Source organism: Telopea speciosissima, chromosome 3 (genome assembly GCF_018873765.1).
Source record: "Telopea speciosissima isolate NSW1024214 ecotype Mountain lineage chromosome 3, Tspe_v1, whole genome shotgun sequence".
In the NCBI taxonomy this organism is placed as follows: domain Eukaryota; kingdom Viridiplantae; phylum Streptophyta; class Magnoliopsida; order Proteales; family Proteaceae; genus Telopea; species Telopea speciosissima.
Window position 1 is genome coordinate 63,102,370 of NC_057918.1, and position 26,945 is coordinate 63,129,314.

Genomic DNA, 26,945 nt, shown 5'->3' on the forward strand with positions numbered 1-26,945 from the left:
CTAGGTACGAATTGGGCCCTTACCTTGATGCCGTCGAGTATTCTATAGCTGATCCCACCAGGCAACAGCTCCGCCATGTAGCTTGTAGGTTATAATTTTGATCTGCTTCTCCTCCGACACCTCCATCATATCAAAGAACTTCTCCACCTCATAGATCCTGTCGAGGAAGGATTCGATGTCCAGGTTTCAAGAGAAGTTGGGGATATCCATTTTGAGGCGATATTCGTCAACATCAAGATTCCGCCTTGGTGGACCTCTGTATGCACCATATCCACCATCTTCTTCATTAGAATCATCATATGCAAGTATCCAGTTACGATTGTTGGGCCGGTGTTGGTGAAAACCTCCATCGCGATTAGTCCCACCATTCCCCTGGTCATTGTTGGGAGTGTGGAGTCTCAGTTCAGCAATAGAATCTCGAATTTGCTGAAACCCACATTCCATGGATTGTTGCTGAGCTCTTTGTGCCTCACATAGGGCTTCAATCCCTCGTGTAGCATCACTAGGTGTTTCAATTCCGTCGTTCAACATACCAGATCGTCAAAAGGCTCTAATACCACTTGGTGCAGAAGGAAACTTGGGGGGGGGGTAAATCTCATTCTAACACCGACGAACTTGAATCCACAAGTAGGGAAAAGGGAGAACTTTCTTCTATTCAAAATGCAGACTCATTATGAAGGAGCATTAGCAACCCTAATATAGAGAGGTTTGCTTATAGAAGAAGAAAGCAAAATTCGGAATTCAAAATTCAAAATTTGAAACTTTAAACGCGCAAAAAAGGCAAAAACATGCGTATTGCTTATTTCATAGAAACATTATACAGCTACACTTTACTGAAATACCCATATAACCCTTAAAAAAAAATACATATATACAATCTTTATAACGGCCCTTCGGAATCAACCTATAAACGCAAATGCCAGAATACAAAAAGACATTGTACCCCCAACAAAGTAATAACTTAAAAAGATAATAGTTGTGTAAATGAGGAGGAAGTTTTCTTCTCCCAGAGTGAAGATTCTCTTATAATTGATGGTCATAATTAAATCCTCTCCCCTCACTAAGTCCACACTGCTCAAGCCCATCTAACAGCAATAATGGTGGTGAGTGAAAGAAAATGTGAGCGGGGAATCTTCACGTACACGACTCAACCATTCAAATGGAATCCAATCTATGAGAATATTCCATCTGAATGGCTGTGAGTCGTTCACGTATGCTCACGTACGCTCACTAGATCCTATGGATAATTTTAGGAATCAAATTGCATTTGGCGTTTCCTCTTTTCCCCTGATAGGCTGGCAAGTTTTGTCCCATAATGTTCTACAAGGTAGATCATTTGGTTGTAGAAGATGCATTTTAGAAGACTTAGGCTGCGTTTGGCAACGGTCTAAACAAAGAACGTCTGTTCTTGACTAGAAACGTTCTTTTGCGTTCTTGGTCTAGAACGGCGTTCTGAGACCGAAAATGACCGTTTGGTAACGTTCTCAAGAATGCTGTTCAGAACGAAAATGGTGTTTGGTAAAATCTGTTCTTTCTTATTTGATATTAATTACAATAATGTCATTTTTTTGTCAATTATACCCAAAAAAGACTTGTAAAATCCTTTTCTCTTACTAACCTTAGCATAAAATTAAAATATCTCATTAACATAACCAAAGTAAGTATAAAAAGATGTCAAATTTCAAAGATGCCATTAAAATTGGGTTCTTAAGTGGATTAGTGGCATAACTAACTATGCTATGAACAGTTTTTTTTTTTTTTGGTAAGTACTATGCTATGAACAGTTGAATAAAGAGGGCCTTGGTGGATTCGAACCACCATCCTCTTGGAACATGCTCATGTTCCAAGTGCTCTACCAATTTGAACTAAAGGTCCATCAAGTTGTCAATGAATTAACACAACAGATTAAACCAAATTATATTCTCCATTCTTTTGGATTCTAGAAAGCCAAGAGATTCCATAGACTGAATGATCTTAACTAATTGAAGCACTTGGCTATTTTGGACATGAGAAGTAAAGAAATTTTTTGTTTTTCAAAGACACGGCAATTAGTACAAACAGAAAAATGGTGGTGCCAATGCCAGAACCTTTTGAAATTGGTCCTAAGAGATAACATAGATGGGCCCTGCTCTTACCTGCCATTCATTGCTTCCTTTCTCAGTAATTTCTTTGTCTTCCCCAATCCCCTTTCTCCTATGTGAGTGGAAAAAAGTAAAGGAAGAAAAGGTATGGATATGAAAGCTGAATCAACTTATATATATATATATATATGTATATTTTTTGGGTACGAATCAACTTATAATTTAAAGGGCAATCATATGATAGTCCCCCCCCCTAGAGTATCCAGATCAGAAATCAAAAGTTCAAGTTTGAATCATTCTCCCTTGTCATACCTAGATCAATATCATCCAATCAAGTCCTTCTGGGCTGAAGATCACATCTCATGATCAATATCTTATTAAAATCTGACCTGTTTCAAATTCTCTTGGATGGTTTTCACAGTGACAGATTTGGAAACCAGATTTAAAAATAAATTTAATAACAGCAAATCAAAGTTTCAGATATGGTCCAAAAGCTGGTCAAAGGTCAATTATATGGAGAAGAATGGTTTCCCAAATTTTGGCTCAAATCTGATGGACAGATCCAAGTAAATAGTGTTGGAATCGATCAGATTTCTTGTTTGGGAGATATCACCAGTTTACTTTGCTGGTTGTGTCCATATGCGATTCTGCCTATTGGATTGGAATCTGAACTTTCCTTAGGGTTGCCTTGACCAAAACTAGCTTGGTGTTTTCTGTAGTCATAAAGAGAAAAGGAAGTTGATAAGGATTTTGTTTATCAACATACTGTTTCCTAACCAGACAGTAACACCACTTTTATATAGATTTCATTCAACTTTAGACTTATTTTTCCATCATGCAGAATATACCATCAAGTGAAACACCAATACTCAACCATAAATTATATGCTACGATGTACCTATAGTATACCAAATTAACCAAACGAAGCCCATCCCACCTACAAATTTCCTAGAGGAGCCAATGCAAACTCTTTATGTTGGACAAGTGTGTGTCCATCAAACCCGGTTCGGTCCGGTTCAACCCGGTTCACCTTTGTATTGAACATTTATACATTTTAGTTTAATATTGTCACATGCGATATAAAATTTTTGAGCATTATGTGTCCGTAAGCTATACTTAAAATGGTAGTCACGACTAGGGTTTGGGCTGGGCACCCTTGTCATATGGTCGTCGCATTGGGTATGCCTAGACATGTGATGTCAGGGTACGAATGCGAGTGCTCACATGTTTGATGTGTGCATTGGCGAAGAATCTACTTTGTCGATTCCCTCATGTATTACTGCCAAATGTAGGAAGGGATAGACATGTGTCACCGACACCCTGTACCTGAGGGAACCCTGTCACTGCAAAGTGTGATCGCATTCTTTGGTTCATCAATGACTGAGACTCAAGCGAGTCAAAGCCGGTGTTTTGGGAATGCGTGAACACTTTGTGAGTGAAGGAGTTATCCAACACGGTCACCACTGCCCGATTGGGGAACACCAAGATAGAGACTGCTCGTGCATGGTCGGATCGAATCGGATCCAGATCGCTTTGGAAATGGTTTTGCAAAATTTATTTTACATAAAATGATACATTATTTATAGTTATTTCAAATAAAGTGTTTTATCGAGTTTTGCGGGACCCGATCGGATGCACAGACATTCTTATATGGACATGTACTATGGATTGGGGTTTGGCAGTACATGTGTACATGCCCTAGATTCCATAATGATGGTGTTGATTAGTGGGGGGGTTGTATATGATAAATTGTTATCATATAGGGAGTTATTTGGAATTTGCTAATTTAATTGGCTCTTTATTTAATTAATGGATTTGGTGCTAATTGTAATTATCCATTAATAATTAAATAAAGAATCTAATTAATACTTTCCCTATTAGATTCTGCTTCTTCACCTGTGTAGCACTTTGAGTTTAAACAGAACTGCCAGACTGAGAGAGAGAGAGTCAGACTCTCACTAGGGCTCTATTAAATCTATCTAGGATTTAATTAAACTCTATTATTATAAATAAGGGACCAAAAATACGCAGAAGAGGAGCTCTCCACGTTTTTGGAGCAGACACTCTCTCTCCTGCGTTTTTGGTTTCTCTCTCTCAATCTTGTGATCTCTCTCCTTCTTCTTGCTTCTCTCACCTATGTTTGAGAGTTAGGGTTTGTGAAACCCTTGATCTGTGCTGAGGAGTTTGGGGGCATCTGGGATTGGCGTGTAGAACCTTGGTAGCACCATTGGAGGTTCAGATCTGTTTGCTTGGAGCGCTCATTGGAGGAAGAACCACTATCTATTGGAGGAGCAACACTTGAGGCTCACCAGGTTAGCAGTTCTTTATTAATTCCTTCTATTCATTGATTATTAATATTTATGGGATGCGAAAGAAACTCGAATCGATTATTTTCCGCTACGCATTCGAGTATGGGATGGATCCCTCTTGCCATGTGATGGACTAGAGACGAGTTTCTCCGTCCCTATTGTGATAATTAATTTTATGGAATGCAATAGGGAAGGAGAAACCCTAATAGGGATGCACCAGGGTTCCCATGGGCGACCACGCCCATGGGAAACCCTAAAATTAAAATGGGGCACCCATGGGACACCATGGGCTAACCCAGGGCGTGCAAAAGCCTAAAGATAAATATCTTGGTCTCCCTAGGGAACCATGGTTTGGCCAACACTTTATCCATCGGTGAACCTATTGCTAAGAGACTTGGTGTTGACTATCCATTCCCTCCTCATCTTACAGAATTACAGAGCTTGATAAAATGGCTCCTACTTCTATGATCATAATAGGACCACAATAGAAGTTGTTGAAATATAGAGTTAAGAAAACAGAGTATTGAGTTGGGGAACTCATGTCTGAGTGGATAAACCATAATGACTGCAATGCTCATCCAGTCAGAAATCTAATACAAAAAAGAATAGGTAGCATCAATGTGGAACAATCATGCCCACCTACTTGCTAGAGAGACAATTGGCATCTTAAGGAATCTATTCAACAAAAACTTTTTTGAGTAGAATACTGTTCAGATCCTAGTTGGTTATTTGAATATCATACATGAATTATACATAAACTATGTTATCCATCCAATAGTCAAATGTATTGTGCTGCATCTAATTCAATAGTTCAGCAAAGATTTTGATATCATATGAAAATATAATAGACATGCTTTTAAAAGAGCTTAATTGATTACGGTTCTTTCTATGCCAGTTTTCTCATGGCTCTCTACAATAATTAGATCGATGTCGATCTGAAACAGAGAACAAAACTGCCATGGGCAATCCCATTTTCTTTTAACACCTTTATTGCTCTACTTAGATCCTTCCAACAAAACCAGGTTATGGTCGTGCAAACTTCCAAGACCTAAACCTTCCATTGACTTGGGAATGCACATAGATTGCCAAGCTATAGGGCAAATTGCCTTTTATGACTAGGTATTTCTTCATGTTCATTTCCTTGTGAGCATCTCTTATGGTTGCTAGTGATACTATAAAGAGAAACATTGTCCCTCAAGAGGGTTCCCATAGCTAATTTTTGAGATTAGATCGATCACTTGTTGGAACAAAGACTTTCTATAACTTACCAAATTACAGGAATAAAGTATTCAAAGCAAAATCACAATTTCAACACTAGTAATAAACCAGATCCTCTGGTACAATTTGAGAAAAAAACAAAACCCAAAAAACGAAACATACCTCACACGAACCAACAACTTTGCCAGAGACGTTACAGGAAAAAAATTTAAAAGAAAAAAAAAGTCTATTGTGTATGCATCACTGCGTCACTAGAGATGCACGATATATTAATCGGAACAAATCTTTCTGAATATATCCCACAATCTGATTTTACATCTCAATCAAAATGTAAACAAAGATTTGAGAAAGAATATACAGGGTTCAAGATTGAAGGAAAGATAATCAGAACCGATATTCTATATTACAGTAAAAATCACAGACTAAACTAGACTACACTAGATCTGAGATATAATATTACCTGAGACAAAATGGGAAACAAAGGGGTGCTTCTCTGTGTATGTTTTTGGTTGTAGGGTGCTGATCCACTTTCTGAGACAAAATCGGAAACAAATTGGATCAATCTTCCATAATCTCCACACAGAGACGGTGAGAGGGAGAGTATGAGAGGGAGAGAGAGAGAGACAGAGAGGAAAAGAACCAAAAAAATGACACAGAGAGTATGAGAAGGAGAGAGAGAGACAGAGAAAGGGAAAGAGCGAGAGAGAGGTGTAGAGAGTGCGAGAGATAGAGAGGGAGAGAGAGCAACAGAGAGAGGGAAACAACGTTACTAGAGCATGCGAGAGATAGAGAGGGAGAGAGAGGGAGAGAGAGCGAGAGTGAGAGATCTCACCTAGGGTTGCAGAGGGAGTCCTTCCTTCATCGTCTCCTAGTGCTAGCAGAGCGAGAGAGACGAGTGTCGTGATTTTTCTCAAAAAAATCACGGGTTTTGTGATTTGTCTGTCGCTCGCGTCGTTCTTTGTTTTTGGTGCTCAAGACCTCCGGTTCGTTCTAAAAGAATGAAAAAACGAACCACAAAGCCAAACATTTTTTCATGTTTTTTTGTTCTTTTTGAACAAAAGAACTGTTCTGTTATGAACGTTACCAAACACACTCTTAGAGTAATGCCGTTAAGAATGTTTATTAAAGGGAATAAGCCTTAAAGCTTAAACAAAGTCTCAACCACCACTTGGCAATCATATTAGAATATAATTAAAAGAAATGCTTAGAAAAGGATTCATTGCTTGCTTAATTATTATAATGGAGACACTATGTCAAAGACCCTTAACTAAGATACCAACCCTTTTGTTGGAAAGGAAGTGGTGGTTGAGTTGTTTTAGACGTGCTTGCCTCTTACATATTTGCTGTTCCGGGGTTGGAAAGTCCCTTTCCCCTCCTAACTTTTTCTGATTCTTCTTAATCAAGAAACTATTTTTATCCTCTCCAGGTTTGGGGAACTTAAGGAATTCAAAAATTCCACCACTTTCTCCAAACTGACGATTCTACCCTTTCCTCTAGTCTCACTCCTCCTGGCTTATAAGAGCTAAACGGAGATATATTATCATTAAGGGATTGTGTTCCGTGTCCGACTATGTAGCATACGTTAGTGTCTCCCTGTCTGTCTCTTTCTTCCCACTACACGGGCAGATATTTCATATGAGGTTGGAGAGAGATAGTCACAGGGAGGCACTAGCATAAGCTATCAGCCTGGCAGCGTTCGTTTCCCCTATCTAGGGCTGTAAACGGATCGGATTCGGTTCGGATAGTGCTATATCCGCATCCGCATCCGATTAGCTATCGGACGGATTCGGATAGTGCTAAACGGATATGGATCAGATATTTTACCCGTTTACATGTAAATATAGCTTTTCGGATAGCTATAGCCTATCCGTATCCGCATCCGTTTAGCTTTAGGACGGATTCGGATAGTGCTAAACGGATACTGACACGGATTTCGGCTATTCGATCATTTACACCCCTACCCCTATCATTAATATAAACATGGGAGGAAGAGTGCTGCCTGGGCATGTGGCCAATGCACCAGTGCAGAAACCAATGAAAGGACATGTAGGGGCATCGACTAGGGGGAATTTTTTAATTTTGTAGAGAGGGAAGGAAGTCATTTCAGGGAGCTGTGTCTGGGTGCTTGGTGCACGAGACCTTGAAGGATTCCTTTTTCCTATAACCAGATTTAGACAGTATATATACTTTGAACTCAGAAGGGTCTTTTGGAAAATTAAAGTTAAAAAGATTAGGGAAATATATTTATGGAAAAAAGTTCTCTTTGGGAGAATGCACCATTCATGCCCAAACAGGGAGGGGGAGGGGGGGGGGGGGGGCAAAATAACCGCCCCGCCCCGCCCCCATGATGTCAATGTCCGTTGTCATTGACCCCCATGCGCACATAAAGGCCACAGTCCCCCACAGAGAACTCGGACCCTATACTTATATAGGACCATAGGATAGTGGATAATAAGGGTAGTCTAGTCATGTTAAGTCTAATTAAAGTATATAAGCATGGGCTTTATAATGCAATTATACTTGGGCGGTTTCCATTATGGAAAAGATTAAAAAATTTTATGCGATTATTTAATGAATTCGAACAAGATATTTATATTAAGAACTTACAAGGCTTGCTTATATGTTGGGTAGAGATCAATTAAGTAGAAAAATAGGAAGACTCTCTCTCTCTCTCTCTTCCTCTCGTCTTCGTTCTCTCCTTCCTTCAACTATCGTGTTCTGGTTCTGCTCTGTATAGGGGGAAGAACAGAGATGGATTGTTCTATTTGCAGTCCTGTATCTCATATTCTGAGGCCTCCAAGGAATTCAATATGTCAGGGATGTTATGATGGAGCCAAAAGCATAATTGCTTTCTTAAACAAGCAGGAACACAATAGAGATGTTGGGGATAAGTCTAATTTTTCTGATCTCTCTCAATCCAATTCTTCCAAGGTTAGTACTACTGTCTTCATATCTCCCCATAATTTATTTCTTATTTCTGTTTCTATTTCTATCTTTTGCTTAGTTCTTGTTATCTTTTTGTTTTTCTATTGGATTTTCAGGGGATTGGTAATGCTTTGAAGTGGGTGAAGGAAATCAAAGAGAGAGAAGAAGGATTAAATGAAAAGTTGAGCTTCCTTGGTGGATTAGTGGGTGTGTTTAAAGATGGAACTCATGCTGACATTAAAGTCAAGCCAGGCAATGGATCTTCTATACTTGCACATAGAGCTCTTCTGGTGAGTTTCTATTATTCTTCTTTAGTAACATCTAGTTGTCAGCACATTATAAAATTCAAGTTTGAAGCTAGAGAAGCACTAAGTCATAATTATATAATTAGGTTTCACGCCCAAACTAGTTTCTTTAATTTCTTCTTTTTCAACTATAAGAAAAGAAGGAAAATTATGAGGCTTGTCCGAATTTTTAATTGGGCCCTTAAAAGGCTAAAAGTCATTTTGAGTTGTTCATAGACCTGTGGTTGATATATAAGATCGAGTTTTCCTTCACCCACGGTGTAGGGAGAATCTCTTGTCTGAGGGGTTCGGATGGTGTGCAAGGGGTATCGGGAAATAATAACGGCTGAGAGTAATAATGACCCTAGGGAGAAAAGTGGGTGTTTCGTCCACCCATGGTAGAAGAGAAGAAAACTTTCGCCTACTTTATATGTTGTATTTTAAGAAGCCAAGAAGCTGATGAAGTACACTTGGGCTTTGTTTGGTATGCATTCTTGGAATAGACTATGGGTCTAGCAGAACGCATTCTGAAGCTAAAATATAGAAGAATCGTGTTCTCAAATGCATTTTAGGCCCATAATTTATTCTGATAAGAATGTTTACCAAACACAACCTTGATATTTTCCGGGCTTTGGTTTTCTCCCTTTACTACATATGAAGGCCCTCCATCTACAGTCTTAGGCTGTGCTTGGTATGCATTTTTGGAGTGCATTCTATGTTGATTTTGCAATCTGGGGTGATAAAAACAACTATTTTTACAAAATTGACTTAGAATACATTCCAAGAATGCATACCAAACGCTGCCTTAATATTTTCCCCTTGGCATATTGGATGGGACCCGTATTTTGAGGATAGGTAGGTGTCAAGGTCCCATCTTAGATGTGACGTTTCATAATAAAAAACCCCATACATGAAAAAGGGGAGGGGAGGGGAGGGGAGGGGAAGGGGGGGGGTTTACTGGAAGCCCACATGGTTTAAATATGGTTTGGCCCAGTCTTGGCCTCAAGAGAAAGCCCTTGATTACCTAAGCATAAGACTCATTGTTGGGCTAGACTTAAGGCCCAATCCTTTGCGCTCTCTCTCTCTCTCTCTCACTCTCATTTTCTAACATTATAAATATGAAATTAATATGGATTGCAGGCAGCAAGGTCAGACATATTTAAGAACATGTTAGAAACAGATGGATGCAAAGCTCCAGCAAATGAGGCAATCTGTCTACCAGAGTTGAACCATGAAGAGCTTGAATCACTTCTGGAGTTCCTCTACAGTGGGAGTTTACCAATAGATAAATTAGACAAACATGTCTATTCCTTGTCAGTTGCAGCAGACAAATATGAAATCCCTTTCTTGCGAAAAATTTGTGAGAATCGGATGCTCGACTCCTTTGATTCATCAAATGCCCTTAATGTTCTAGAAATCTCAGATGTTTCTTCCAACACAAAGTTAAAGGAGGCTGCCATGGATTTTATAATTAAACACACTGAGGAGATTGTGTTCTCAACTAGATTTGATTCATTTTCCCACAAGAACCCACATCTAACTGTACAAATCACAAGGGCATTATTGATGGATATGAAGAATAAACGCCATATTAATACTTGAGAGAGAGAGAGAGAGAGAGTAGACAAAAAATGGCATTCAGCTTGTATTTAATTTTTAAGATACTCCCAATGTGAAGATCCCATATGTTCCCTTTTGGTTCCATCTTTACATTTACTTTATTTTTTCTTTTTGAAAGAACATTTATTTTATTTAATACAACATTTAATGCATGGGAAAAAGAATCCCCACCTGCATGCGCCCAGACATAGAGGGGTGTGAAATGACTACCTCACCCCCATGAAAGATAGAAATCCCATCTTTGTTTTTTTTTTTTCCGCTAGAAGATCATGTATATTAACAAAAAAGAGGAACGGAAAATTACAAAAGCGCAAAGAACAAAAGGGCCGGCACGAGCCGTAAAAAGCTCAACAGGAAATCCCCACCTTCGAGGAGGCCATCTATAGGGAAAAACCAAGAGCCAAAAGAAACTCCAAAAAAAAAAAGAAAAAAAAGAAAAGAAAAACCAGGGATAGAACAGCCGAAACCTCGGCCTACCCTGCGCATCCAAAAGTAGGTCATCCTGAACCAAATGGGGCAACGTAACCATCACCGACGAAGTTTGCAGTTGGCTATTCTGGAAAGTGAAGAACATGAAGATACATGGCAGTTGTACTTTCATGGAGTGGCAAACCGAAAGGGTTTTGGAGCGGGGGTGTTATTGATAACACCTGAAGGTCTCCATCTACCATTAGCTTTCTGACTCAACTTTCATTGTACCAACCACATTGTTGAGTATGAGGCGTGTGATTGGCCTTGAGACAACATTAATTATTGGTGTGAAGAAGATCAAAGTCTATGGCGACTCTTCTATCATGATCTGTCAAACACAAGGGAAGTGGAAGACCAAAGATGAAAAGTTGAAGCCATATAAGGAATATTTTGAAAGAATATCAAGCATTTTGAAAAATATCCTTCTATTATTTCCCTAGAGACAACAATCAGTTCACGGATGCTTTGACTACTTAAGCATCCCTGGTTGAATATGACCTTGCGTATCAAATAAAGCCATTTTATATAGAAAGAAGACTAAGCCTGCATATCACAATACGGTGAATGCTCTGATAGAAGATGGTAGGCCATGGTTCGCCAACATTGCAGACTTTATAAGGGATGGAAGGTATCCAAATGAAGCTATTCCAAGAGAAAAGAAATTCCTGAGGAAGTATGCCACTTAGTTTATTCTCCAGGGCAACATCTTATACAACAGGTCATACGATGGCATACAACGTTTGTTTGTCGACGATGATCAAGGCTAAGCCATAATTGAAGATATATATTAGGGGATCTATAGCCCCACATGAATGCAAAAATGCTGGCCAAGAAGATACTCAGGTTGGGGTTCTATTGGGCAACTATGGAGGTACATACACATGTCGCCAATAGAACTATATTCACTAAGTTCTCCGTGGCTATTTTCTACTTGGGACATCGACGTGATTGGAAAGATCACCCAAAAGGCTTCTAATGGACACAAGTTTTTTTAGGTTGCAATTGATTACTTCACGTAATTGGTTGAAGCACAATCATACACAATTCTCACTGCGGCCATGGTTGCTAATTTCATCAAGGGAAACATCATTTGTAGATATGGGGTACCACAGGAATTCATATTTGATCAAGGCACCCATTTCTGGGGGAAGGCGGACAAAATCTATATCAAGTTTGGCATCAGAAGGCATAGTTCCACTACCTGTATGTCGTAGACCAATGGAGCGGTAGATCAGCCAACAAGAATGTGAAGGTCATCTTACGAAAAATGGTGGAAAGCCATTGGGATTGGGCAAATAAACTCCCATACGCCTTGTGGGCATACCAGACATCTATCCACACTTCAATAGGGACAACCCCTTATTCTCTGGTATACGGTGTTAAGGCTGTTTTGCCTGTCAAATTACAAATCACATCCCTAAGAGTTCTCCTCGATACAAAACTCCAAGAAGGAGAGAAAGTGCAAACCAGGTATGATGAACTCAATCTACTAGACGAAAGAAGGGTAAAAGCAGTGGACAGTTTTGAAGAATTATCACTGTAAAAGGTTGCAAGGTCATTCAACAAAGGAGTCTGCCACTATCACATCGAGGTGGGAGACTTGGTTCTCAGAGAACAAAGGCCCCTATACACGATCCTCGAGGCAAATTTTGATCCAGTTGAAGTTATTTTTTCACTGTCAAAGAGATCTTGCTAGGAAGTGTTGTTCAATTAGTGGATTTAGATGGTGAAGAATTATTTAGTTTCGTTAATATGAACCAATTGAAGAAATATTTTATGTAGAGCGTGCTTTTTGTTTTGGAACTACGTTCGACCTGATTTCTCGTGAGGCGTATGTAGGCAACTTGGTTAATTTGAGCGTGGTGTATTCTCTTTATCAGCATAAGGGGTCATTGACTAAAAAAACCAAAAAACATGATTGATGGTTAGGGTATCCTCATGATCAATTCTGCCATTTGGAACCAAGTCTGTTTTCAATTATCAGTCATTAAAAATGCCATTCCCTTTTAGGTATTAGGAGTGTCTTTGAGGATGTCATCCTCCCTTAGGTATTAGGAGTTGGTTACATTCTAAAACTTAAAGACAAAAGAAAAAATTATCCAAATCACTAATGAGAATCTTGATTGGATATAGGTTCTACCATGGATTGACCCCAGCAAGAAATTTTGGATGAAATATTGCAAAGTTTGACTCTCAACATGTATACAGAGGATCCAACTATTCTCGAAGTTGTTCTCCTTCTAGTGCTTGGAAGAGTCAGATGTCTTGAACTCCATCATGGATTACTTCAACAAGTGCATCGATGCTGGGATCTAAATTTAAATGTTACAACTCCAACTATCAAAGAATTTAGAGCTTGTCTGCTCAAACCTCCCTTAAGGGAGACTATTTCGTCCGGCACTCCGAGAGAATTACTCAAAAGTTTTGCAAGAATTCTTTGGATGGGACAAGGAAGAGATGAACCATGTTATGAGCTATGATAGGGTGGACAAACTGAAGATAGTCAGAGCTTTCATGGGACAAAGAAAAACAGAGGGACTACAACGTGAACACCGAGGCAGAGCTTATCTCTTCTACATGATCGAGAGATATGTGTTGAGGAATCCAAAGAAAGGGGTTCTTCCCATCATAGATGACATAGTCAAACAACTCAAAGAAGTTTGTGACACTGTACCAACTATCCTAGCCAAGGCTTTCAGAGGATTGGACATAATGCGAGCCTCTCAGAATTACGGGACAAATTATTGCATGGGGTCTCCAACAATATTTCAAATGTAGGTGATGGAAAGGTTACAGCTGTTTAAGCCAATACCATGCAGTGAGCTTTAACTCATGCATTTTCAGAAAAGAAGAGAGATGGAGGAATTCTGTGAAATCCAAGATTGGTAGAAGTATATTCGAGAGAAAACAGTAAAGAAGATTTAGTGGGAATGTCATTGATGGAAGTTGGATAGGCCATTGATGGAGACTCAAGGATGCAATTATGTAAGACTGATGCGTTTAACTCGCACGACATTCTACTTACCTCTCCGAGTGCTTTGATAGTATCAACTACCTCAAGTTGAGTCAATGGAAGTGGCAAAATTTAGGCCACCTGAAGAACTGACACGCAAAGTGGTAGGCCTTCTAGCTAGAAGAACTATGGTTAATATATCTGTAATGTTCTTGCATCGATTCTGCAAACCCCTTTTTATACTATGTTCACAAACCCTCATCTTAACAAAGTTTTCTTTTCATTTGGTATTCTATTCACTCTTCGTTTTGATCCACCCATGACAGAAAATTAAAAATGAAAATAAAGAAAATCATCATTGTGGAATTGTGTCATATATAAACAAACCTCTGAAATTAAAATTCACATGTCATTGGTTTGCATCATCAAACAACAAAAAAAAAAAAAAAGAGGAAATGAAAAGTTTAAAAAAAAAAGAGAGGCGAACACAAGGCCTACTGCTCTTCAGGTCCATGGAGAACCTGACCATTGAAACCTTTTATCTGAATGTCAGAGGCTGGAAAAGGCTGCTCCCCCATGGCACTAGTCTCTGCACCCCCCTAAGGACTAACTTAGATGGTGCAATAGTCCGTCATTCTCTTCCCGGAGACCCATGTTTTCCAATTGAAAATATGATTGGTCAGATTAGGTTCCCCGTCCTTATAGTGAGACCCCCAATGAGTTGCCTCAACTCAGCATTCTCTAGACCCTGTAGAGGATTTTATTGCTACTAATTGTTTTCATCTTAAAAATGTCAAGTCTGTATAGGAAAAGTTGAATACATGTGTCTATAAAGCCTGGGTATGAACAAAAATGAAAGAATTACAACTACTGATCATTCGCCGCATCTCATGGTAATGAGTGGCATGAACTGGCAAAGAAGCAATATTTTGAACAAAGAAATTCAAAAGAGAAGTACCTGAATGAATGGAAGCATAGATACTCACAAAGTCATAAGGAATCAGCACTGTGAGTTCCTCGTCACTGACATGAGGAGAGGAGCATAGCAGTCATACTTTCTATTCAAGCATTAGCAATGGTCCAGCCAAGGAAACTAGAAATGTGGTCCCCAACATGGGCTAGCCGATACCCAGATGAAGACAGAGGGCCTCACTTCCAGGATGGGAAGCATAATAAGAAGGATAAACAGGCGCATTACTACTCGCTATGCTAATGCTAGGGCCAGGCAAAGGATTTGTGTGGGGAGTAAGGCTTTGTCCGACATATTGCGAGGAAATACATGAAAATTTCAATGTGATCAAAGCCTGGATATGCACAGTTTAAAACTCACCTGAGGATCCACACCAGTCAGAGGCATGCACACGGTCTCCCTTATAAGGAAATCCTAATAGTTCGCACGCAAGGCGATCCAAGAATTCCCTGAGCATCAAGTCCCTCCATCTGGATGGCCTTTTCCTCCTTAGAAAGGCTCTTTGGCTCGTGCATAAGCTCAAGAGGATGGTGAGGGACTATTCAAACCTAAGATCATGGCCACTGCTTATAGACACGCTCCCCTAAGTACCAAGCATATCCATTAGGGCCCAGGAAGAGAACTCGTTGGCGAGTCAATTGTAGAGCCCTCTCTTCTGCACCCCTATCAGCATAGCATTGGCAAAAGGTTTCCTTTGACCTATCATTAAAAATATATATATATGTGTGTGTGTGTGTGTGTGTGTGTTCAAGAGAAATAAGTGTACCAAAGAAAAAAGGAGGTAGGAGATGCTTACTGTGAAGTGGCCGAGCTCATTCAACTACTTCCATTCTAAAGCAATGGGAACCTGGTCAGCGCACTTCTCTGAGTTATCAATTCCCCACCTACTAGTCTGGGGGAAGAAAGTCCAATCCTCATCCTTCAATTCAGGGGTTAATACTCGCAGATGCTCATAGGCTCATGCATGTTCAAAAAGGACAAATATCAGGGCAAAATCACAAAAAAAAGAAAAGAAAGTTGAAGTGAAGAAGAACCTACTTGAACAACAAAATCCGGACCATATAAGTTGAGGGAACCAATGGGTAAAAGGTCCACCATCCTCAGGAAGTGAGCATAAGTAGCTCCGACCTAGTCATACTCTTGGACCTTAGCAAAAGAAGTGAAGAAGCAGATGAATGTAGCTGGCATCTCTTCCTTTTGGTTATGGAAGAACAATTGGCCTACCATGTAAAGTAAGAAACTCCGGGTGAGTTGATCAAGCACTATTAAAGGAGAGCATCAGTCACCCTCCGATTCGACCATCCCAATATTTCTTTCAATGAGGCCGTCTATGACTAGTACTCCCAAAAGTTCCTCGAGATTCCTAGAATCAGAAGGAAACTCTACTCTCCCAAAATGGGTGGAGTAGCCTGAAAATCAAGCCTAGTTAGGGTATTAAAGCACTTGGGAGTAAGAGTCATGTCCCCCACTACCCGGTGAAAAGTATGGATACCTAGCCTCCAGCACTCAGAAAGAAGGCATGTGACCATAGGGTTTATATCACTAGCATCTTGGGTGGCAATATGCTCAAAGCCGGCTCTGTCAATTCGGTTCAAGACTACACCACAAAGGGTTTTGTACCAACTCTGTTCCAATCGATGGAACCTGTACCTTTTGTACTTAGCGCCCGGGGGGGGGGGGGGGTACTAAAAGGAAGTAAAAAAAAATATGGTCATGGGGCCATCATAGAAAGCCCACAAGCGCATGCAACTTTTCGAAAATAAAACATGATAATTTTGAAGGAAAAGAAACAAAGACTTACCTTATCCTCCACTATCTGGCCGCAACTATGACGGTCGGAATGCCAAAGAATGCTCCCGTGGTACCACTCCACTTTGTCCTCGTGGAACTTCAAGTTTCCCATCCTATACTTCCATTTCCCAGGGTGAGGGTGTTTGGATTACCTCATGTGTCAAACACGAAAATTTGAAAAAAAATGAAAAAAGAAGAAAAATAGTCAAGGGGTGGATTCTTTTTTTTTTTTTTGTGTGGCTAAAAGGATCATATGTATTAAAAAGAAAGGAAAGAATGAACAAAAGAAAAAAACCAAGAAGCTGGTGACAAGGAAACCAGGATCAAACCAAAGAATTAAAAACTAAAATAACCAACCCAACTAGCCTCTCCCACCTTTGGCAATGCCATCATCAAGGGGGACTAGGCTGCTACATCAGAAAAGATGAAACAAAAAATTAGCAACTGCGAAACTGCGGTCTGCCAAGAGCATCCATATGAAGGACTTGCAAAACCAAAATAGGGAATGTGATCACTTGGATTCAGCAGGGCTTTGCTGTGGAAAGTCAAGGCAAGAAAACCCCCCTCCATTTCTTATATAGTGGAGAGCCTAGGACATTCACAAATCCGTGGAACATTCCATGGATCCATGGAAAGGCCTAGGCTAAGTCGTGGATCCGTGATGCTTTCTTCTAGTCCCTTGGAGCTTCGGTTGGACTGTGAGCCTCGTTTTTTCCTAGATTCTTGATTTTTGACCATTTCTCGAGCATTTTCCAAATTATCATGGTCTCGTATCACAGTGCATGGTTTTGCATCTGTTTCAATCCTTTTCAATCGTTCTCCAAGTTGTTGTGTCTGTTTTGACCATTTTCTAGACTTAGTTTGCTAGCTTAAGAGATCATCATAACCATTTCCCGATGCATGGTTTTGCGTCCAGTTTTGATTATTTAACAGTTTTTAAAGTTTGTGTCTATTTTGACCCTTCCCTGAATCCATTTGGTCATTAAGATAGTTATCATAACTCTGCATCGCTTTGTACTTTTTTGATAAAAAGCATTAAGGAAGGCAGTCTGTATGGTTTTCAGCTTTGTAGAAGGCAACCTACATATTTCTTAAAGCCTTATGGAAGGCAATCTACATGTTTTTAGCCTTAGGAAGGGCTACATGCATGTTTTTCGGTCCTTCATTGGGCCACGAGTTAACCGATCAATTTTACTTGGTTAGTTTTATCGTTTGTAATTTTGCATTGTACCTTCGTCACCCCTGAGCAGGGTTCTGATAGTACATACTCTGAGTGACAAAATCATATGCTCTTTCATCTTTTCCCTTCAGTCAACACATAGGCCTCGACCAAAGAGGGGCATTCTATAGACATTGAATTTTGTCACCCCCGGTAATGACGACAATAGGACGTGGATTGAGGTACTACCTCTCTCAAGAAGTACTCACGCCCACCAACACCTAACCTACCCCATAATGACACTGATAAAGTTCGGATGAATGACTTTAAATGCAATTTTTTTTATGCTAGATAGTGGTACAGAAGCAGCTTTAAAAAGAGTGTCAAATGTCCCCCTGGTACCAAAACAAGGTTAACACTTGTTCTAAATTTCAATATATTTTTGGAATAAAACATGGAACGAAACCTAAAACATTGGATAATTCTCAGAAATATGAGTCCAACGGTATATTGCACAAAAAATCCGATGTCTAGGCACGAAACAACACCCAAAACAGTGAAATTGGGTATTTTTGGGCAAAAAACAAGGATCTATGGACCATAAAGTGATCCAAGGATTATTGATCCGTGGAACCCTATTTTTGGGTCCTAAAAGATAATTTTTTGGGTCCATTTAACTAAATATGTAAAAAAATATCTAAAAGTATCCTAATTTCGAACCTATAAATACCCCTCCCCTATTGATTTAGGATCAAATTTTGAAGGTTCATAATCCGAATTTCTTGCCTCCAAATCCCTTGTTTGAGAGCTTTTTGCTTGTTTTAGTGTTTATCTCGGTGCCTCGATGTCCATTTCCTTTGCGGATAGTCCCTCGATATGCCCCTCAATGTTCCAAAATCCACAAAAATGGGAATTCTCTTGACTTGTTCTAGAAGTGCATGCGTGATCCACTTCTAAACCTAATCCTTTTCAGGAGGTATAGTCCTTCAAGAGAGAGAGAAATAGTTAATCCCCCTCCACCTACGTTGGGGTTCTGTCCAAATTTCACCAACCAAGTGTGCCCGATAAGTCGGAGTTCTGCCAGAATTTCAACAAAGTTGTCTTGATAAGTTGGGGTTCTACCTGAATTTTGTCAACAAAATTTCATTTGGTAAGTTGGGTTCTATCAAAATTCCGTTGATAAAGCTCAGCTAATAGAGCCGAAGTTTCATCGAAACTTCCGTGCGAAAGTTCACCAAAAAAGCAAGAAATCTTCCCTTTTTGATCCTTATTGAGGGTTGTATTAAGGTATGTTCACCACTCGTTTTATTTCAAATTTGGCATAATTTAGGTCTTTAAAGTGATTTGTTGTGTAAATATTAGTGCATTTGCATCTAATTAATGTAGGACTTGTTTCATGATCACATGTATAAATATTAGCCTTGCATGTTGTTATAGGATATTTTATTTTGAGAGAATCTTTGACCTTAGCATCTAATAGAAAGACCGGCTCACCCGGGTGGAGTGGGGTAAGACCTTTCCATCTTCGTAACCTAACTTCTTACCCATACTCTGGACTGACAATATGAACTCAATCGTAGCCCTATCTTTTAATCAGGATTTGGGCTACCTATATAGGGTTCTGTTGGCTAACTTAGAGGGAGTGAATAGGTTATCTTAGTAGAATATGTGCCTTTTGTTTTTTTACTATCTTTTCTCAAATTAACAAGATATATAAAATAATACAAAAACAAATAAGAGAGACACAAGCATTTATAGTGGTTCGACTCAACCTTGAGTCTATATCCATTCCTCTCAACCTTGAGAGAATTCAACTAATCTTTTCACTTTTAGTACAATAGGTGGGAAAAAACACCTTTACAAATCCTTTTACCAGGATAAGAGGATCCTTCAATCTTTTGAGTATAAGAGAATATCTTACACCACCTAAGTGCAGTCTAGGAAAGTGTAAGAACAACCTTACTCATTTAGAGTCAATCCAACTCAAAAGTAAGAAAACAATTAATAAAAGAAAATAGAAAAGAAATGTTACCTAGGCAAGAAATGTGTCAACTTACTTCTTGTAATGCAAATGAAGATATGCAAACATGAGTGTAATGATGCTTGACCTTTTTGGAGCTTCTTCTTGGAAGTTATACTTCACTAAGGCAAGGTCTTTGAGCAAGGACGTCAATCTAAGATGATGAAGAATCTTCTTGATTTCAATGATGGCACATAGAGCTTTGCATTGATTTTTTCACCTCACAATAAAGTATTCTTCTGGACTGTAGTGATGGTGAAAAGGTTTGACATGTCTGGTATTTAATGCTAAAAAACTATGTATCAAAATAGCTCTGACGGCTATAAAGTGGCTAGTTTTTGGGTCTACCGATCGACCGCTAAGTTTTACTGGTCAACCGCTGAATATGACCGTTGGATATAATAGAGTCATTGGGACATAAATTTGTCCAAGCGGTCGATTGCCGATCGACCGTTGGTCGATGGGTGACCGGTTTAAACCAGTTGGCTTTTGTTTCCAATGGTAAAAATGCACTGTCTGCCGATCGACCGGTGGATCGATCACTTGCCAGTTTTGGTCTTTTTGGCTGTCTGCCTTTGATATACTTTTTCCTAACCTTTATCCATCCTATGTCTAAAGTTTCTAAGGTCTATAAAACACATGCTATGGTCTCTAAGTATATATGTATGAATGTTCTATATATTTTTTTCATTAAACTTAGGATGTATGCTACTCTAACTATTACATAGTCTTCAGCCTTGAGTCTTCAAATCTTCAATCTTCTCTTTCTTGTCTTCTTTGAACGAAGGTTGGCAGTTCCCATTTTTCTTTTGTTTGCTTTTTTATTCTTCTTTGCTTTCTTCTTTTTTTGCTTTCAATGCTTCTTTGAGCTTTCTGCAAGATGTTAGTATATTTGTTTGTTCTTTTTTGACATATATTTGTTATCATCAAAACTTATAAAGAGGAATTAGGTAGATATGTATTTTCCAATAGGTTCTAGGCCCATAAAAACCTAGGTAGTGACTCCCGACACCCGACACCCATAAAGTGTCGCTGACCGCGTTGAACCTTAATGGTGGTGATGATGCTACTTCTATATAACCACCAAGAAGGTCTTACACCACTGTAGTTGGGGGGCCACCTCCCAAACATTGAAGATCTATTGGATCTAATCCATATTGGTAATAGTACCAGGATTGTGATCCCACAGAAGGACTATGAGGTAAATCTCCTCAAGTTTTGATTTTCTCTTATAGGTCTTGTGAATTTTCGGTTGGCCTCTCTCAATGATCTTTGAAATATGGCAAGGAATTCATGGAATCTTAAGGAGCGAGGGTCCATAGTTCCCTTAGGGAAGGGTTATTTCAATTTTCTTCAGAAGTGAATATGTTGATGATATGGCGTAGAAGCCTTATTCATTTTGGAGGTCACTTCATTCGTTTTCAACAATGAAAGCTGAACTTCAACATTCATTAACAATAGGTCGTTACAAAGCTTGTATGGATCAAATTTTTGTTCCTCCCATTAGAATATTGGCATGAAAGTATCCTGTTATCTATGGCTAAGGCGGTGGGCAAACTGGTGGCCTTGGATCGTCAGACTTGTCTTTCCTCGGTGGGGGGTTTGCAAGAGTATTGGTGGGGATCTCGATCTCAAGTCCCATATTGAAGGAAATATAGGTTGAGAGAGCTCAACCAGGGTCTTCGGAGCCATATATTTTCAAGCAGATGGTGGTCTATGAAGATTCTTTTGTGCACTGTGGTTTTTGAAACAAGGCAACACATCATATCTTTAGTTGTAGAGACAAGAAGGTGGCAAATGCTAAAGAAAGGGCTGAAGTTGCAACCACAAAAGTTCCTGGTGCTATTTTCGTGGAGGAGAGCAATGTAGCTGGTCCAACAATGGCAGGTAATGGAGAGTCCCATCCTAGACAGGCTTCATCGATTTTGGAATCAATTCAAAATCCAAGTATTTGACAAACTCTTACCTTGCGGGAGAATGTATCGGCTTTTGAAGTTAGGGAAGAGTCCCACTCTAGAAAGGCTTCTACAAGAAAGGATGATAAGAATATTCTGGAGATTGAACAACCAAGAGGTGGAATAAGGGGAGTAGTAGTTGAGTCTAATAAGGGATCCCATTCCACGTCTCACCTAAATCCCTTGTTTTAGGCGGATGAGGACTCTTAAGATGTCAAAATTTTGACTTGTCCAGCACATGTTGATGTGGAGGATGGCCTTCAAAGCGGTGTAACCTTTTATTGTATTATGTGGGTCGGCCTCTAGAAGTGGGACTGGATCAGCTTCTAGGTCTGAAATTGGAGCAGATGCTGATCTGGAATCTAGAGATGGGTCATCTGAAGGTAAGTTTAAAAATGAAAATGAAGGGGAGGAGAATTGTAGTGATGATGTAAACCACTCGTCACATGGTAGCTCGGTTAACTTGGCAGTAAATAGAAATCAAGTGGAGTCAAACGAGTTAATTGAAGTAGGTCCTCATCGAAGACAAAATGGTGCATCTCATGGGGCTGCCAGGGCTCCCAACTCCTAGGGGCGAGGTGGTATAGGTGGAGCGGTGTGTGCTGGTATTGTTCTGATGGGGGCTAGCTCTTCTTGGCCAAAAAGAAACCCTATGAAGACCAATGATAGGAAAGAGTTGGAGGTGGAATCTTCGGAGAAGAGAATGGTGGAGATAGGAAATGGATTGGAACTTTATTTAGAGGTGGGTGAAGTAGATGCATGGGCATTTAAAAGAGAATAAGGGGAGTTGGTGAGCTTGGTAAACATCAAAACATCAAGCATGGTGTAGTAGGTCAACCTAAATCATGAAAGTGAACTTTTTTTTTGATCAGGTGAACTTTAAAGCCCATCTGGTCCAATTCACTCCTTTAAAGCACCAATCCACAGATCAGATTTGTCCCTTCCTAAGGTCTCAACCGTTGGATTTCTACAATAGACTCAATCCAACGGTGAAGATATGCAAAAGGGCATCATAGTAGACGGTAGGATCGCATCGTATCTTTTCCATATCTATGGAAAAACGACCCATGGCCTATTACATTGTGTCTAGGATTTTCAAGATAATGACAACACTACCGTTCTATAGTCTCTACAGTTCTCTTTCTACAATCTCCAGTTCTTCCACCTTTCACACCTCCCGAGTTCCGACCAAAATATGAAAAAGTTGAAAACGATTAAACCCTTTGGCTTGAAGTCCAAACAAATTTTTTTTTGGTAAACGCTTGAAGTCCCAACATAAAAGCTTAGGTCGCGGTTGGTATGAAGTCTTCAGAAAAGCATTTTTATAACTCTTTCAAAATTTATTAGTGTCGCGGTTGGTATGAATTGGTAGAATTTTCAAGTGGTTGCAGGAGATTCATTTTCCTATCTTCCCATCTGCAATCACGAGTATGAGGGAGAGGATGGCGATTCAAGTTCTGAGGATCAGCACTCACTTTCCAAAGCCCAGGGTTCCCCGCCCAATTTACTGGTGCCAACCTTTAATTGGCGTGAAAGTAAATGTGGATGGTGCCAGTAAAGGCAACCCGGGCATTAGTGGTGGAGGGGGAATTATTCACGGCCATGAAGGTGAACTGATTCTGGCTTTCTCAAGTTTTTATGGCCAATGCACCAATACGGAAGCGAAAATGAGGGCGTTGTTAGATGGATTGCGACACTGTGAAAGATTGGGATTTGCAGGTTGCCTGGTAAATTCGGACTCCAAGACTATTGTTCAATACATTGCAGCAAAAAAGTGTGAGGTGTGGAAGTGCAGGTACTGGTTTGATGAGATTATTCAATTGGTAGAGACTCTGCAGGCAAATGTTATGTTCTCTTATAGGGAGAGTAATCGAGCAGTGGATTTTCTAGCTAATTGGGCTTGTGCCACTCAAGTGAATAGTATTTTTAGATCGCATGGGGAGCTGTTGTCTAGCCTCTTTAGCATTGTTAGAGAGGACAAGGCAGGGCTACCAGTATTTTGGCTATAGGGAGTTAAGCTCCCCAGGTCAGTTTGTTCGGGTAAGGGATTTCGAGCTGAGATGTTGGAAAGGTTTCTTCTTGGGTTTGGAGTAAGGCGGGCTACGTCCCCCCCATGTACTTTGATTTTAATGATTTTGGTTCAATAAAATCTTAGGGGCCAGCTTGGGTCCCAAGTAATATTCGGGTCAACTCTTACAAAAATTTATTACTATAAATGCAGATTTCTACAATAGACTCAATCCAACGGTGAAGACATGCAAAAGGGCATCATAGTAGACGGTAGGATCGCATCGTATCTTTTCCATATCTATCGAAAAATGACCCATGGCCTATCACATCGTGTCTCCACTGTTCTATTTTATCATTTGTAGTTTCGATGTAGTTTTTTGGCAGAGTTTTTTTTTGATAAAGTTTTATTGGCAGAGATGGCTTTATATAAAAGTTCTGCCTTTGTCCTCACACTGACACTTCACCTTTTTCTCTTCTTGTGCCGCAAAAAAGACACCTAACGAATATACCTGATGGTCCAGTTAAAATAAATAAGATTAGGCCTACAACTGGCCCAACCAAGAACCAAAAAGAATCTTTGGTCTTGACCACATCATGCCATGATCGACCGACTCGACTCGGCTCGTGCACGTGTGTGAAAAACACCCTAGACCCAACTCGGACACATGGGGGAATGGAGAGTTTCCTTCAAGAAGTTTATTCCCTCTATTCCCCACAACTACTTATATGCAAGCAATTGTTTCCTCTCACTTTCCATGTGGGACTCAAGCTCAAAGTTATCCTTGCACTACTTGTCCAATGGATCCTGGGTTCAAGTCACTCAAACCACATATCCAACAAAACAAAACAAAACAAGTTTTATTTTGAAACTTACTATTTTAAAACATTTAAATACAACCATTCCCCCACAAGTTTCAAGATAACGATAAAACTTATGATAGTCTGAAACTCATTAGAATGATAAGACTCTTCGTTATAGATGTCTTTTGGATTTGAATCTGCACTAGGTCTGATAAGCCATAATACAGAGTACGGGTGAAGCCAAAATTCTTTAACTACTCGACTCCTTAGTATACCCTTTCTTTGAGTGGATATTCTGTCCTTGTCCCCATCTTGGCTCATGAATGTTTAGAAAGTTTGCCTACAAAACTTTCATCGGAGGCGGCCACCCCCTATATTCACCTAGGTTAGCCCGTTAGTATGCACCACGGTTAACATACCCCCACAATTCATATGTTTTGTTGATTAAGAGTTATTAATTCATCCTTCGTTCATCGGGGTGAGTACAACCTTACCATCTAACCAGAATAGGCAAACTAGGATCGTACTAGTCAAGTCATCCAATGACTTTGTTCTTACCCTTTGAACCTAATTCCAAGGATCTCCTATCACATAGGTTGGGTTTCCATCACCCATGGTGAAGGGAGAATCTCTTGTCTGAGGGGTTTGGATGGCGTGCAAGGGGTATCGGGGAATAATAAGGGGTGAGAGGAATAATGACCCTTGGGAGAAAAGTGGGTGTTTCCTCCACCCATGGTAGAAGAGAAGAAAACTTTCGCCTACTTTATATGTTGTATTTTAAGAAGCTAAGAAGCTGATGACGTACACTTGGCCGGGCTTTGTTTGGTATGCATTCTTGGAATGGACTATGGGTCTAGAATGCATTCTGAAGCGAAAATATAGAAGAATTATGCTCTAGAATGCATTTTAGGCCCATAACTTATTCTGAGAATGTTTACCAAACACAACCTTGATGTTTTCCGGGCTTTGCTTTTCTCCCTTTACTACATATGAAGGCCTCCACTTACAGTCTTTGGCTGTGTTTGGTATGCATTCTTGGAGTGCATTCTAGGTCGATTTCGCAATCTTGGGAGATAAAACAATTATTTTTACAAAATTGACTTAGACTGCATACCAAACGCTGCCTTAATATTTGCCACTTGACAGATTGGATGGGACCCATAGTTTGTGGGTAGGTAGGGGTCAAGATCCCATCTTAGATGTGAAGTTTCATAATTAAAAACCCCATACATGGAAAAGGGGAGGGGAAAGGGGGGGGGGGGGGGGGTTTACTGGAAACCGACATGGTTTAAATATGGTTTGGCCCAGTCTTGGCCTCAAGAGAAAGCCCTTGATTACCTAAGCATAAGACTCATTGCTGGCCTAGACTTAAGGCCCAATCCTTTGCGCTCCCTCTCTCTCTCTCTCTCTCTCTCTCTCACTCTCATTTTCTAACATTACAAATATGAAATTAATATGGATTGCAGGCAGCAAGGTTAGACATATTTAAGAACATGTTAGAAACAGATGGATGCAAAGCTCCAGCAAATGAGACAATCTGTCTACCAGAGTTGAACCATGAAGAGCTTGAATCACTTCTGGAGTTCCTCTACAGTGGGAGTTTACCAATAGATAAATTAGACAAACATGTCTATTCCTTGTCAGTTGCAGCAGACAAATATGAAATCCCTTTCTTGCAAAAAATTTGTGAGAATCGGATGCTCGACTCCTTTGATTCATCAAATGCCCTTAATGTTCTAGAAATCTCAGATGTTTCTTCCAACACAAAGTTAAAGGAGGCTGCCATGGATTTTATAATTAAACACACTGAGGAGATTGTGTTCTCAACTAGATTTGATTCATTTTCCCACAAGAACCCACATCTAACTGTACAAATCACAAGAGCATTATTGATGGATATGAAAAATAAACGCCATATTAATACTTGAGAGAGAGAGAGAGAGAGAGAGAGAGAGAGAGAGAGTAGACAAAAAAATGGCATTCAGCTTGTATTTAATTTTTAAGATACTCCGGATGTGAAGATCCCATATGTTCCCTTTTGGTTCCATCTTAACATTTACTTTATTTTTTCTTTTTGAAAGAACATGTATTTTATTTAATACAACATTTAATGCATGGGAAAAAGAATCCCCACCTGCATGCGCCCAAATACAGAGGGGTGTGAAATGACTGCCTCACCCTCATGAAAGATAGAAATCCCATCTTTGTTTTTGTTTTTGGTTTTTTTTTTTCTGCTAGAAGATCATGTATATTAACAACAAAGAGGAACGAAAAATTACAAAAGGGCCGGCACGAGCCACAAAAAGCTCAACAGGAAATCCCCACCTTGGGTGAGGCCATCAACAGGGAAAAACCAAGAGCCAAAAGAAACTCAAAAA

At 39.8% G+C, this 26,945-nt stretch overlaps 1 protein-coding gene across 1 annotated transcript; it reads left to right on the forward strand.

Annotated features, from left to right (window-relative positions):
- The first annotated feature begins 8,288 nt into the window (after positions 1-8,288).
- Positions 8,289-26,524, forward strand: LOC122654006 (BTB/POZ domain-containing protein At3g56230). Its single transcript, XM_043847980.1, has 3 exons — positions 8,289-8,539; positions 8,650-8,823; positions 26,034-26,524. Exons 1-3 carry the CDS (start codon positions 8,360-8,362, stop codon positions 26,493-26,495), a joined length of 816 nt encoding a protein of 271 aa, XP_043703915.1. The 5' UTR covers positions 8,289-8,359; the 3' UTR covers positions 26,496-26,524.
- The last annotated feature ends 421 nt before the right edge of the window (positions 26,525-26,945 follow it).

Excerpts from the sequence above, each read along its gene's own strand:
- LOC122654006 (XM_043847980.1), top strand. The coding sequence starts at position 8,360 with ATGGATTGTTCTATTTGCAGTCCTGTATCTCATATTCTGAGGCCTCCA. Across the intron at positions 8,540-8,649 it reads CTCAATCCAATTCTTCCAAG|GGGATTGGTAATGCTTTGAA; the intron begins GTTAGTACTACT and ends TTGGATTTTCAG. Across the intron at positions 8,824-26,033 it reads TTGCACATAGAGCTCTTCTG|GCAGCAAGGTTAGACATATT; the intron begins GTGAGTTTCTAT and ends TATGGATTGCAG.